Below are 15,418 nucleotides of genomic sequence, written 5' to 3' on the forward strand. Positions count from 1 at the left end.
TTATATTTTATTTGTAGCACAACAACCACACTAACGACTGGGAAATACTTAATGGGATTTTTTACACTAGATTTTTCTTTGCATAAATGTTTTGTAGATGATCCATTTATATAGCCCATCTGGGAGAGTTTTTGTAACAATGTATAGTTTTGCTTAATTTTTAATAACATAGTGCTGATTTTCAGACTCCTAACCAAGCCCCAAAGTATCAGATGTAGACCCAGGTCTACAGATTTCTGCTACTCCTGTTTGTGAATCTGTCTTTTCATATGCAGGGAAGGGGGAGTGTGTGTCTGCTTTTTCTCCTTTCCCAGCCCCTTTCAGTGGGTGCCCCAGCCTAACAGTGCTAAACTAGGAGCTTCTAAGTACGTTTTTAAAAGTTTTTATACTGGATTTTTAGATCAGTATCTGTACATATTCTTCTTTATAATAGCGTCTATTACATGCGGTTATATAAAAGCTGTTGTGTACTGTCCCTTTAAGTAAAAATACTTAATATGTAAACGTATCTCCAGTTATGTTATTGCTCTATATGATGTTTAATGTGGCTTTTTAGTGTACTAGCTCTAATTAACTTGATGTAGTCCTTACGAGAGTGTGCACGAGGCTCTGCAAGCAGACTGGTTAGTTATAGGTAACCTTTTGATTACTCTCACTTCCACTCTGGTGTTGATCTGTAATTTAGTAACTGTAATTCTGTTACCAAAAAACTTTCTTTTTATGTCAGCGTCCTAGTATATTGATATATATGGCTAAAGAAGTGTATTTCGCTGTATTGATCATGCCTACGATATTGATATAACACTGGAGCCGCTTTCAGTGACAATTTTATTTAGTTTAGCAGTTGGCTCCACCTTAGGTGGTGTAACATTAGTTAAGTATTATCTGTTGATTGGCCGATACCTGTCTGACCAAGCCTGAATGCGGCTCATAAGACTGTGGCAGGACTTTGTTCTGTTTTATACTATTATACTGAGATGATCCTTATACATAAAGATGAGTTACCATCTGTATGACTAACAGTCTATAGATTGAGGGTTTCTGTAACTCTTCTGTGTGAATTTGTTTGTATTATACAGTTGGTATGGCAACTGCAGTTTTCAGAGCAATCGTATTCCACTGGGGGAGGGGTCTGCTACTTTATTTGCCTGTTTGTCACATTTACTCGGTTGGTCTAAATAGATAAATGAATATAAATAAATAACATTTTGAGTGAAGAACAAAGGTATTTCAACTATTTATTTATTTAAATAAAAGTGGTGTTAACAGTCGGCTAGATTACGAGTTTTGCGTTATGAGCGGCGCGGTGCTAACTTGCAAGTTATTGTCACTGCTCAACTCCCTACAGCGCTGATATTACAGGTTTTCAAAAACCCAGCGTTAGCAGGCAAGAAGTGAGCGTAGAGCAAAATTGAGCTCCATACCGCACTCCAATACCAGCGCTGCAGTGAGCTGCGGTGAGCTGGTTTTACGTGCTTGTGCACAATTTCCCCATAGACATCAATGGGGAGAGCCGGCTGAAAAAAAGCCTAACACCTGCAATAAAGCAGCGTAAAGCTCCGTAACGCAGTCCCATTGATTCCTATGGGGAAATAAAAACTTATGTTTACACCTAACATGAACCCCGAGTCTAAACACCCCTAATCTGCTGCCCCTGACATTGCTGACACCTACCTACACTTATTAACCCCTAATCTGCTGCCCCCAACGTCGCCACCACTATACTAAAGGGATTAACCCCTAAACCTAACCCTAACACCCACTAACTTTAATGAAATTAAAATAAATCTAAATAAAACCTACTATTAATAACTAAATAATTCCTATTTAAAACTAAATATTTACCTGTAAAATAAACCCAAAGCTAGCTACAATATAACTAATAGTTACATTGTAGCTAGCTTGGGGTTTATTTTTATTTTAAAGGCAAGTTTGTATTTATTTTAACTAGGTAGAATAGTTATTAAATAGTTATTAACTATTTAATAACTACCTAGCTAAAATAAATACACATTTACCTGTAAAATAAAACCTAACCTGTCTTACACTAACACCTAACCTTACACTACAATTAAATAAATTACATAAATTAATGGGCCACTAAACCCAAAATCTTTCTTTCATGATTCAGATAGAGAATACAAATTTAAACAACATTACAATTTACTTCTATTATTTATTTTGCTTCATTTTTTAGATATCCTTAGTTGAAGAAAAAGCAATGCACATGGTGAGCCAATCACATAAGGCTTCTGTGTGCAGCAACCAATCAGCAGCTACTGAGCATATTTAGATATGCTTTTCAGCAAAGAATATCAAGAGAATAAAACAAATTAGATAATATAAGTAAATTAGAAAAATGTTTAAATTTGCATTCTCTTTCTAAATCATGAAAGAAAAAATGTGGGTTTCATGGCCCTTTAAATACAATTAACTAAATAACAAAAAAGCACTAAATTACACAAAATAAAAAAGAAATTATCAAATATTTAAACTAATTACACCTAATCTAATAGCCCTATCAAAATAAAAAAGCCCCCCCAAAATAAAAACCCTATCCTAAACTAAACGACCAATAGCCCTTAAAAGGGCCTTTTGCGGGGCACTGCCCCAAAGAAATCAGCTCTTTTTCCTGTAAAAAAAATACAAACAACCCCCCAACAGTAAAACCCACCACCCACACAACCAACCCCTCAAATAAAATCCTAACTAAAAAACCTAAGCTCCCCATTGCCCTAAAAAGGGCATTTGGATGGGCATTGTCCTTAAAATGGCATTTAGCTCTTTTTCAAGTGCCCAAACCCTAATCTAAAAATAAAACCCACCCAATAAACCCTTAAAAAGGCTAAAACTAACCCCCGAAGATCCACTTACAGTTTTTGAAGACCCGACATCCATCCTCAACGAAGCCGGCAGAAGTCCTCAACGAAGCGGCAGAAGTCTTCATCCAACTGGGCAGAAGTCTTAATCCAACCGGGCAGAAGTCTTCATCCAGATTGAAGAGCATCCTCTTCAATCGACGTCTTCTTCAACAATGAATTCTCCTTTAAATGACATCATCCAAGATGGTGCCCTTGAATTCCAACTGGCTGATAGAATTCTATCAGCTAATCGGAATTAAAGGTGAAAAAATCCTATTGGCTGATGCAATCAGCCAATAGGATTGACCTTTAATCCTATTGGCTGATCTAATCAGCCAATAGAATGCAAGCTCAATCCTATTGGCTGATTGTATGTATTGTTTTATGTTTATTCTTGTCACTGATTTCCCTGTCCCCCAGAAAAAAAAACCTTGCTAACCAATCAAAAACTAATATTCAGATAAAGTCTGTTTGCACATGTGCAGTTGAGAGAGATTGGGGGAGCCTGCCCTTATCTCTTCTCTTAATGGATTAGCACTGATTCAGTTTAGTTACTATTGCAAAGAATGCTTCTCCTATCATGATTGTTGATACAATACTGATAATCCACCTTTTACAAACATGTGACTAATGTGAATCTTAGGGGGGAGGTTGAAGTAAACAAAAGCTTACATAAATTGCCTAAAATGTATTATCCCAAACCTCCCTGGGAGAAAGTAAAACAAGCACTCCGTTTAGTTGTATTTTACAACAAAGGGCAGCAAAATAAATAATGAATGTATATTGCAATAATGTTGCACTTACAATAATACAATTTTTTAGCAATTGCTAAAATGTCAAGTGTAATAGTTCTTTAAAAGAATAAGGGGAAAACATAAATGATACTAAATGTGATAAAGACCTTGCTGACTCTCGTCATTAGTTGTTTCATCTCTTGCTTGTTCGTTCTGCTTGAAGAAATTATTTACTGCCCATGAGACCAAGCCAGACAGTGTCAGAATCACAGTCCCATCCATAGTGTAAACTTTACAGGCTGGTCTGGCGAGACTCAGCTCCCTCGTACACTTGCTGAGCAACTGCAACATAGAGAAAACAAATGCTTAAAGGTACAGTTTAGTCAACAATTTTATTTTCTTTAATTTGTCCCCAATGATCCACTTTACCTGCTGGAGTGTATTCAATTGTTTATAAGTATTTCCTTTACCCTTATATTGGCATTTGAAATAGTCTTTAGCCTGTGGTAGCCCCACCTATTTTGAAAGTTTCTGGCCTTAGGTCCAAGCTATAGATAAGCTGAGTAAACACAGCCAGCAGAAGAAATGACACTCCCAGTGGGGTATAGAAGCGATAAGGTAATACAATGTTAATTTTCCATTGGTCTCTCCAAGTTTCTGTCTGTTTTGGTAACGGACAGATATAAGATAAAGAATAATTTATATGTACACAATGTGATAAAGTAATGATTCTACCTATAAGCTCAACCCATTTTATTAGGTTGTGGCTTCAAAACACAAAATCAGTTATTTAATATACACAAATGAACCTTAAAAAGCAAAGTCTCATGCATTTTATACCCTGCAGTTGGTAAAAAAAAGAATTTGTAAACACATTAATGGAAAAACATTTTTATAGTATACTGTCCCTTTAACACACTCTTTAATACACTCAGGATTTTACTTTCTAACATTACATCACATTTTATAACGATGAAAAAAAGTGAATGAAACAGCATTGTTGTGAGAGCAAAAAAGAGACTAAACACTAAACATATGCTAGAAATAATGACAAATATTAGCCTGCGAATAATATACAGATGTGTTGTTTTTATATATTAGATTTGTTTAATTCAAATGAAGTCATGGGTGCTGCCCTATTCTCTTCCCCTCTGATGATGCCAGGTACAATATAGCTACAAAATTGAATAAAAGATATAAAAAAGATCAGTAATCAATAGGGGGCACTCTCAACCCTACAAGTGATAATAGAAAATAACTAATCAAAGTGATTTAAAAATCAATAATACAAATATTATAACACAATTAAATTAATAATTTGTGACTCACAACACATAAGGACCCCATGCAATTGTCCAATCATTTGTTTCTCTATAATTGTTTGTTTGTTATACTAAAAGTTGTTAAAGGGACAGTCCACTCCAGATTTTGTATTGTTTAAAAAGATAGATAATCCCTTTATTACCCATTCCCCAGTTTTGCGCAACCAACACCGTTATATTAATGTACTTTTTACCTCTGTGATTACCTTGTATCAAAGCCTCTGCAGACTGCCCCCTTATTTCAGTTATTTTGTCAGACTTGGATTTTAGCCAATCAGTGCCCTCTCATAAGTAACTACACTGGAGTGAACACAATGTTATCTATATGGCACACATTAACTAACACCCTCTAGCTATGAAAAAACTGTCAAATGCAATGAGATAAAAAGCGGCCTTCAAAGGCTTAGAAATTAGCATATGATATGAGGCTACCTATGTTTAGCTTTCAACTAAGAATGCCAAGAGAACAAAGCAAATTTGATGATAAAAGTGAATTGGAAAGTTGTTTAAAATTGCATGTCCTATCTGAATCATGAAAGTTTAATTTTGACTAGACTGTCCCTTTTAAAATGTCTTGATCCTATTCTGCATGTTGTAACATTGGGAGCTGTGTCTCCAAAATCACTGTATTAGTAAATATTTTTCAATAAAGCTGGATTATGAAAATAAAGAAATAAATAATTTGTAACTCACAACATTAGGGTTTATATTAAACCACACAAAAGTGAAAATACCAATGTTTTTTTTTTGTTTTTTGTTTTTTAAATCAGCTTTATTTAGCATCAAAGTTGTCATGTTACAAATTTGGAGGCGCAGCTCCCAATTGTATGCAAAGGCTGATTCTTTTTCAAATATTTAACATTTTAAAACCATAATACAAACCAAAACAGTAAATATTAATCTTAATCATGTACGTTGGAAAGTTCTGATAATCCTATTTTAGCTGCAGATCTTAAGTATGTGTTTTATTTGGTCTCCGGTCTTTCCGTCAATACAATGAATCCTATCTATTATTATTTCCAAAGGTGATGTGCTTATTTCTTGATCAGTGTGTGAGTGTATTGTTCCCAAAGCACAACTATTTAAGCATATCCATTTGGTCATGTTTAGTGATACTCCTCCAATTCTAAAATCTCAGAAACTTTTTCCCTCCACATTAATATGTCAGGTGTCTCCCTGCTTTTCCAATTTTTAGCTATCAGGAATTTTACACTATTTGTCATAATAAAGAAGAGTTTTCGTGTCGGCTTGTACTTCAATTTCGGGGGCTTATTTAGAAGCCAGATTAAAGGATCTAAAGAGAATTGTGTTTCTGATATGTGTTCTATATCTGTGATAATTTGCCTCCAAAAATCCTGAATAGAGGAACACCACCACCAAAGGTGAGTCATGTCACTTCCTACATGTCCACAATGCCAGCATTTATTTTCTGTCGTATGAAACAAACAATGGAGTCTACGGGGCGTGTAATACCACCTATGTAATATTTTAAGATTGAGTTCAGTAAAGTTAGAAGATGCTGACGTTTTTAGCGTATATTGAAAAATCTGTGAACAAGTCTGTGGTAATATGATAACTCCTAAGTCTCTTTCCCAATTTTTCATGTAGTGATGAACATGTCCTGGTTGGGTTTGGGTCAATATTTAATACATTTTTGATATTGTGTGTCTTGGTAAGGGTGCTTGGGTGCATAGCAGTTCAAGGTTTGTGCGCGGTCTCGTCATGTTTTTGGCTAATGGGTTTCTCGTGAAAAAATAATGTGTTCTATAGTATGTGTACAAGTGATCCGTGCAACCCTTGTTGTACCAGTGTTTGTGGTGATTTGATTTGTTCGTTGTCTATAAGGAGGTATGCATACCAATATGTTTTTATGTCTGCAAAAAAACAACAAAAATACTCATGGAATGTAAACCATAAGTAATATAACTGTCCCAAGGAGATTCACAGATTTCAGTTCATAATTCCCAATAATGTATGTTCAGGCTGCACCACAATTCGGATAAATTGTGTCAGTCAATCTTTCCTCTCTAAAATATAAAAGACTACATAGCGCATCACATTATTAAACCACTTAAAAAGAGGTTGCCAAAGGGCTTATACTCACAATATGTAATCACTACAAATGTTTAGGCTATCAGAAACCTTGATCTTCTACAATTAAGGAAGTATTTCCACTGCCCAAAAAATTATGATTAAAAAGATTATTTTATTAAAAGACTATGCAGGGTCTAAATTAAAAATCAACTGTATTACACAGCCACAATCCAATTCAAACAAAATTGTGACGCGTTTCTCAGCTATTTGTTTATCTGTCCATTTTCTTGGCAATATAACAATACCCAAGTAATGGAAGTATTTAAATTAAATCAACATATATGTTAGTTATACGTGCGCACGCCATAAACATACTGTACAAAAAGTAATTCAATTTTCATTAAAGGGACAGTAGTTGACCCCACACTACTATGTGTTTAACCCCCGCAAAGGGGTTAAAAGTAAAGTAGAAGTGCTGCTCGGGACCAGCAAAGCATTGCCAGTCCCGACCGGAAACAGATGCTAATACAATGAGCAGAGCTAGTTACTTATAGTGCGAAAGGCAGTGATTCTGCTCAGGATCTGCATTGCTCTGTGCAGGGGTTAAATGCATATTAGTGCAGTCACTAGTGTTAATAGTACATGATCTAAGGAATTAGAGCATGTAATTATTTGACTATTATAGCCTTTTAACTCTACATGTGCTGAGTCAATAACAAATTCAATAGATCATCTTACCTTATCTGAATTTATCAGAAGATGACAAACAGTTGACAGGAAATTTCCCCACGTCACCAACGTGTATGAAAACAAAACCACCGCTGATACAAAAACTCAAATGATATAGCCAAGTGACACAACATGTGGATCAGCAACATTTAAGACTTTTTAAAAATGGATACAAATATGCAACGGAAACAAACGCCTATAAAAAAATGTACTGTATATCCAATCTTTAAAAGTCGCTATCTCCAATAACTACAACGTGTTTGCTCTAGTAGCAAATATACATTTTATAACAAGAACAGTAAAAAAGTAAATTTATGCTTACCTGATAAATTAATTTCTTCTATGGTACGACGAGTCCACGGATTCATCAATTACTTGTGGGATATTATCCTCCTGCTAACAGGAAGTGGCAAAGAGCACCACAGCAGAGCTGTCTATATAGCTCCTCCCTTAGCTCCACCCCCCAGTCATTCGACCGAAGGTACAGGAAGAAAAAGGAGAAACTAAAAGGTGCAGAGGTGACTGAAGTTTAAAATAAAAAAATATAATCTGTCTTAAAATGACAGGGCGGGCCGTGGACTCGTCGTACCATAGAAGAAATTAATTTATCAGGTAAGCATAAATTTACTTTTCTTCTATAAGGTATGACGAGTCCACGGATTCATCCTTTACTTGTGGGATACAATACCAAAGCTACAGGACACGGATGAACGGGAGAGACAAGACAGATGGTTAAACAGAAGGGACTACTGCTTGAAGAACTTTTCTCCCAAAAATAGCCTCCGAAGAAGCAAAAGTATCAAATTTGTAAAATTTGGAAAAGGTATGAAGCGAAGAACAAGTCGCAGCCTTACAAATCTGTTCAACAGAAGCATTATTTTTAAAAGCCCATGTGGAAGCTACCGCTCTAGTAGAGTGAGCTGTAATCCTTTCAGGAGGCTGCTGTCCAGCAGTCTCGTATGCCAAACGGATGATGCTTTTCAGCCAAAAAAAAAGAGAGGTAGCTGTAGCTTTTTGACCTCTATATTTTCCAGAATAGACAACAAACAAAGAAGATGTTTGACGGAAATCTTTGGTTGCTTGCAAGTAAAACTTCAAAGCACGAACCACGACCAAGTTGTGCAACAGACGCTCCTTCTTAGAGGAAGGATTAGGACACAGAGAAGGAACAACAATTTCCTGATTAATATTCCTATTAGTAACAACCTTAGGAAGGAATCCAGGTTTGGTATGCAAAACCACCTTATCAGCATGGAAAACAAGATAAGGCGAGTCGCATTGCAATGCAGATAGCTCAGAAACTCTTTGAGCCGAAGAGATAGCAACTAAAAACAGAACTTTCCAAGATAGAAGCTTAATATCTATGGAATGCATAGGTTCAAACGGAACCCCTTGAAGAACTTTAAGAACTAAATTCAAACTCCATGGCAGAGCAACAGGCTTAAACACAGGCTTGATTCTAACTAAAGCCTGACAGAACGACTGAACGTCTGGAACATCTGCCAGACGTTTGTGCAGTAGAATTGATTAAGCAGATATCTGTCCCTTTAAGGAATGCGCTGATAGCCCCTTCTCCAATCCTTCTTGGAGAAAGGACAAAATCCTAGGAATCCTGATCTTACTCCATGAGTAGCCTTTGGATTCGCACCAATAAAGATATTTACGCCATATCTTATGATAAATGTTCCTAGTGACAGGCTTTCGAGCCTGAATCAAGGTATCTATGACCGACTCTGAGAAACCCCGCTTGGATAAAATCAAGCGTTCAATCTCCAAGCAGTCAGCCGCAGAGAAACTAGATTTGGATGCTGGAACGGACCTTGAACCAGAAGGTCCTGTCTCAGTGGCAGAGTCCATGGTGGAAGAAATGACATGTCCACCAGGTCTGCATAACAAGTCCTGCGTGGCCACGCAGGTGCTGTCAAAATCACTGAGGCTCTCTCCTGTTTGATTCTGGCAATCAAACGAGGAAGGAGAGGAAATGGTGGAAACACATAAGCCAGGTTGAACGACCAGGGTACTGCTAGAGCATCTATCAGTACTGCCTGAGGATCCCTTGATCTGGACCCGTAACAAGGAAGTTTGGCGTTCTGACGAGACGCCATCAGATCCAATTCTGGTGTGCCCCATTGCTGAATCAATTGTGCAAACACCACTCCCCCGGATGAAAAGTCTGACGACTTAGAAAATCTGCTTCCCAGTTCTCCACTCCTGGGATATAGATTGCTGATAGATGGCAAGAGTGAGTCTCTACACATCTAATTATTTTGGTAACCTCCATCATCGCTAGAGAACTCTTTGTTCCCCCCTGATGAGTGATATATGCTACAGTCGTTATATTGTCCGACTGGAATCTTATGAATCTGGCCGAAGCCAGCTGAGGCCACATCTGAAGAGCGTTGAATATCGATCTCAGTTCTAGAATATTTATCAGGAGGAGAGCCTCCTCCTGAGTCCACAAATCCTGTGCTTTCAGGGAATTCCAGACTGCACCCCAGCCCAATAGGCTGCCGTCCGTCGTCACTATGACCCATGCTGGCCTGCGGAAACACATTCCCTGGGACAGATGATCCTGTGACAACCACCAAAGAAGAGAGTCTCTGGTCTCTTGATCCAGATTTATCTGAGGAGATAAATCTGCATAATCCCCATTCCACTGATTGAGCATGCATAGTTGCAGTGGTCTGAGATGCAAACGAGCAAACGGAACTATGACCATTGCCGCTACCATTAGACCGATTACCTCCATACACTGAGCCACTGACGGCCGAGGAATGGAATGAAGAGCTCGGCAGGTGGTTAAAATCTTTGATTTCCTGACCTCCGTCAGAAAAATTTTCATGTCCACCGAATCTATCAGAGTTCCCAGGAATGGAACTCTTGTGAGAGGGATAAGTGAACTCTTTTTTACATTCACCTTCCACCCGTGAGATCTTGGAAAAGCCAACAAGATGTCCATTTGAGATTTGGCTAGTTGGTAAGTCGACGCCTGAATTAAGATATCATCCAGATAAGGCGCCACTGCTATGCCCCGCGGCCTTAGAACCGCCAGAAGGGACCCTAGCACCTTTGTGAAAATTCTGGGAGCTGTGGCCAACCCGAAGGGAAGAGCCACAAACTGGTAATGCTTGTCCAGAAAGGCGAACCTGAGGAACTGGTGATGATCTTTGTGGATAGGGATGTGTAGATAAGCAGCCTTTAAGTCCACGGTGGTCATATATTGACCCTCCTGGATCATTGGTAAAATATTCCAAATGGTCTCCATCTTGAAGAATGGGAATTTGTTTAGGATCTTGAGATCTAAAATTGGTCTGAAGGTTCCCTCTTTTTTGGGAACCACAGACAGATTGGAGTAGAACCCCTGCCCCTGTTCTGTTTTCGGAACTGGGCAGATCACACCCATGGTATATAGGTCTTCTATACAGAATAAGAACGCCTCTCTTTTTGTCTGGTTTACAGACAATTGAGAAAGATTGAATCTCCCCCTTGGAGGAGAATCTTTGAAATCTAGAAGGTACCCCTGGGTTACGATTTCTAAAGCGCAGGAGTCCTGAACGTCACTTGCCCAAGCCTGAGCAAAGAGAGAAAGTCTGCCCCTACTAGATCCGGTCCCGGATCAGGGGCTACCCCTTCATGCTGTCTTGGTGGCAGCAGCGGGCTTCTTGGCCTGTTTACCTTTGTTCCAAGTCTGGTTAGGTCTCCAGACTGACTTGGATTGAGCAAAATTCCCCTCTTGCTTTGCAGCAGGGGAAGAGGTAGAGGGACCACCTTTGAAGTTTCGAAAGTAACGAAAATTATTTTGTTTGGTCCTCTTCTTATTTGTCTTATCCTGAGGAAGGGCATGGCCTTTCCCTCCAGTGATGTCTGAAATGATCTCTTTCAGTTCAGGCCCAAATAGGGTCTTACCCTTGAAAGGGATGGCTAAAAGCTTAGATTTTGATGACACATCAGCAGACCAGGACTTAAGCCATAACTCTTTACGTGCTAAAATGGCAAAACCTGAATTCTTTGCCACTAATATAGCCAGTTGAAAAGTGGCATCTGTAATGAAAGAATTAGCTAGTTTGCTAGTTTGAGAGCCTTAATTCTATCCAGAATATAATCTAATGGGGTCTCAACCTGAAGAGCCTCCTCCAGAGCCTCGAACCAAAAAGCAGCTGCAGTAGTTACAGGAACAATGCACGCTATAGGTTGGAGAAGAAAACCCTGATGAACAAATATTTTCTTTAGGAGACCCTCTAATTTTTTATCCATAGGATCTTTGAAAGCACAACTGTCCTCAATAGGTATAGTTGTACGCTTAGCCAGGGTAGAAATAGCTCCATCTACCTTAGGGACCATCTGCCACGAGTCCCGCATGGTGTCTGATATGGTAAAAATTTTCTTAAAAGTAGGAGGGGGAGCGAACGGAATACCTGGTCTATCCCACTCCTTAGTAACAATGTCCGAAATCCTCTTAGGGACCTGAAAAACATCAGTGTAGGCAGGAACCTCTAGAAATCTGTCCATTTTAAACAATTTCTCTGGAACTACAATAGGGTCACAATCATCCAGAGTAGTTAAAACCTCCCTGAGCAACAAGCGGAGGTGTTTTAGTTTAAATTTAAAAGCCATCATATCTGAGTCTGTCTGAGGGAACATCTTTCCTGAATCAGAAATCTCTCCCTCAGACAGCAAATCCCTCACCCCCAACTCAGAACATTGTGAAGGTACATCGGATATGGCTAATAAAGCGTCAGAGGGCTCAGCATTTGTTCTCACACCAGACCTACTGCGCTTCCCCTGCAACCCAGGCAGCTTCGATAAAACCTCTGTGAGGGTAGTATTCATAACTGCAGCCATATCTTGCAGAGTGAAAGAATTAGACGCACTAGAAGTACTTGGCGTCGCTTGTGCGGGCGTTAATGGTTGTGACACTTGGGGAGAATTAGATGGCATAACCTGATTCCTTTTTGACTGAGAATCATCCTGCAACTTACTTTTAGTAGCTTTCAGTAGCTAAAATATGTTCTTTGCAATTTATTGACCTTTCAGTGCATGAGGGACACATTCTAAGTGGGGGTTCCACAATGGCTTCTAAACATATTGAACAATGACTTTCCTCAATGTCAGACATGCTGAACAGGCTAGTAATGACTGCAAACAAGCATGAAAACACTTTATTTAGTGAAAAAAATAACGATCTTAAAAAACGGTAAGAGAAAAAAAGCATACACGTTGTGCGAAACAGCTTTAAAATGCACCAAATTTTTCAAAATTTTGATAGCAGACTCAATATGTGTAGTTAAGTTTGCTCCACAAGAAAATTTAACATTTAAGCCTTTATTGTGCAAACCGGATTGAAATAAGGCCTAAATCCGGAAAAAACATGACCAGCACCTTGCCACAGCCCTGCTATGGAGCCTACCTGCCCTCAGGGATTGTAAATATGGGGTTAAAGCTTCGATTTGGCCCAAAACATCCACAAGGGCCCTCAGGAGTTGGAGCTTGCTGCTTGCAGAGTGAAAACAACTGCGCATCTGAGGCGTGAAAATAGGCCCCGCCCATCTCACTCGATGTCTCTACAGCCTCAAAGAACCTCACCATAGCGGTTTAAAACTAGCCATGTGGGTTCTGAGACCCAAAAGATAAGCCAAGTGTACCCTCAATAAAGTTGCCCAAAAAACGTTTTTGCCCACAAAACGTTAACAGCACTCCCAGTTCAAAAAACGTTTGCCCACAAACATTAAAAACTCAGTGTCAACCATTTTTTAATTAGCCCCTTATGCAAGCTTAGTAATGCCTTTCTATAGCTCTTAGGATTACTGCTTACCCTTACCCTCATGGGGATACTGTCAGCCTTTCTGAAATACACAGTCTCTCCAGAAAAAATGACTGAACATACCTCACTGCTATATAGCATGAAAACATTCCTCACACTGAAGTTTCTTGTACCCCTCAGCCTCTGTGGGAACAGCACTGGATCTTAGTTACAAATGCTAAGATCATCATCCTCCAGGCAGAAGTCTTCATCCATCTGCTGCCTGAGAGTAAATAGTACACACCGGTACCATTTAAAACAAAAAACTCTTGCTTGAAGAAATTAAAAACTAATATTTTATCACCTCTTCACTTTACCCTTCCTAGTACTTAGAGTAGGCAAAGAGAATGACTGGGGGGTGGAGCTAAGGCAGGAGCTATATAGACAGCTCTGCTGTGGTGCTCTTTGCCACTTCTTGTTAGCAGGAGGATAATATCCCACAAGTAAAGGATGAATCCGTGGACTCGTTATACCTTATAGAAGAAAACAAATACGTTTAGCATGCAGACGTTTACAAGAGACGTTTCACATATATGATGATTATGTTGCACAATAATAAATATATTTTTGGCATATATACCCTTATAATAAAAATTACTATACAAAACAGTACTAATAAAACACAAGTAAATCAATATTCTCATTTATCTCATCTGGATATAACATATGTATTTATAAATACAATAGGGTGCTCTCTCTCTTAGTTTAGTGAATCTCATCCCTGGATTCCAATTACAAATTAGTTCTATCTGTGTAATTTTGAAGGTGTAATTCCTACCATCACAATAAATCACTACATGTCTAGAGACACTAGGGACCAATCTGTCTTTATTAATGTTTCTCAGATGTTCATACCATCTTGTCTTTAATTTATGACAGGTGTGGCCTATATACTGTAGCCCTCATTTACATTGCAATAATATACTTCATAATTGGAGTTGTGATTCATGAAAGTATTAAGATGGAATACCTTGTTTCCAATAGATCATTTAAATTTATATCCACCTAGTAATAAGAAACTATTGTTTGTAAAAGAATGTTGGAATATATCCATGTTGAATCATAAATTGTTTAAGCTTTATTGTTACTTTTGGACAATCTCTTCTTGATTTTAGATACTACTGCTTTTCTGGGTGCTAATTTGTTATTTATAGTTGGTACCCTGGAAAAAAAACACATTTAGGTTTAATGGGTAGTACTTGCTTCAAAACAGGGTCTTTGCATATAATATTTCAATGGTTATCTAAAATATTTCTAATCTTGTGATGATTGCTGTTAATTTGAGTGATTAAACAATGGTTGATCCCAAATGTATTATCATCTTTATTTTCCTTATTATTATACATGTTACCTAGTAAAGGGACAGTCTAGTCCAAAACAAACTTTCATAATTCAGATAGGGCATGTCATTTTAAACAATTTTTCAAATGAATTCTTTCTTTCTACTCTTGGTATTCTTAGTTGAAAGCTAAACCTAGGTGCTTCATATGTTAATGTCTTAGCCCTTGAAGGCTGCCTGTTATCTCAGGGCATTTTGACAGTTTTTCACCACTAGAGGGTGTTAGTTCATGCGTGTCATATAGATAACACTGTGCTCACGCACGTGGAGTTCCTAAGAGCCAGCACTGATTGACTAAAATGCAAGTCTGTCAAAAGAACTGAAATAAGGGGCAGTTTGCAGAGGCTTAGATACAAGATAATCACAGAGGTAAAAAGTGTATTAATATAACTGTGTTGGTTATGCAAAACTGGGGAATGGGTAATAAAGGGATTATCTATCTTTTAAAACAATAAACATTCTGGTGTAGACTGTCCCTTTGTCATGTATATCCCTTTAAATCCTGTATCTGAACCCTATAAAAGTCTCCTCCCCCAACCTCTCTTTGCTTAGTATTGTCTTCTGTTACCTGGATCACATTAACTACTGTCTAAGTAGTT

The 15,418-nt window shown here is 38.2% G+C and overlaps 1 protein-coding gene across 1 annotated transcript in view; it reads right to left on the bottom strand.

The window, feature by feature from the left end:
• DCDC1 (doublecortin domain containing 1) overlaps nucleotides 1-15,418 on the bottom strand; it is a 229,007-nt gene that overhangs the window by 54,351 nt on the left and 159,238 nt on the right. Inside the window, exon 12 of the mRNA XM_053689318.1 lies at nucleotides 3,763-3,937. Coding sequence (XP_053545293.1) covers nucleotides 3,763-3,937 — 175 coding nt within the window. The remainder of the gene's footprint in view (nucleotides 1-3,762; nucleotides 3,938-15,418) is intronic.

This window comes from Bombina bombina, chromosome 7 (assembly GCF_027579735.1).
Source record: "Bombina bombina isolate aBomBom1 chromosome 7, aBomBom1.pri, whole genome shotgun sequence".
Taxonomy (NCBI): Eukaryota; Metazoa; Chordata; class Amphibia; order Anura; family Bombinatoridae; genus Bombina; species Bombina bombina.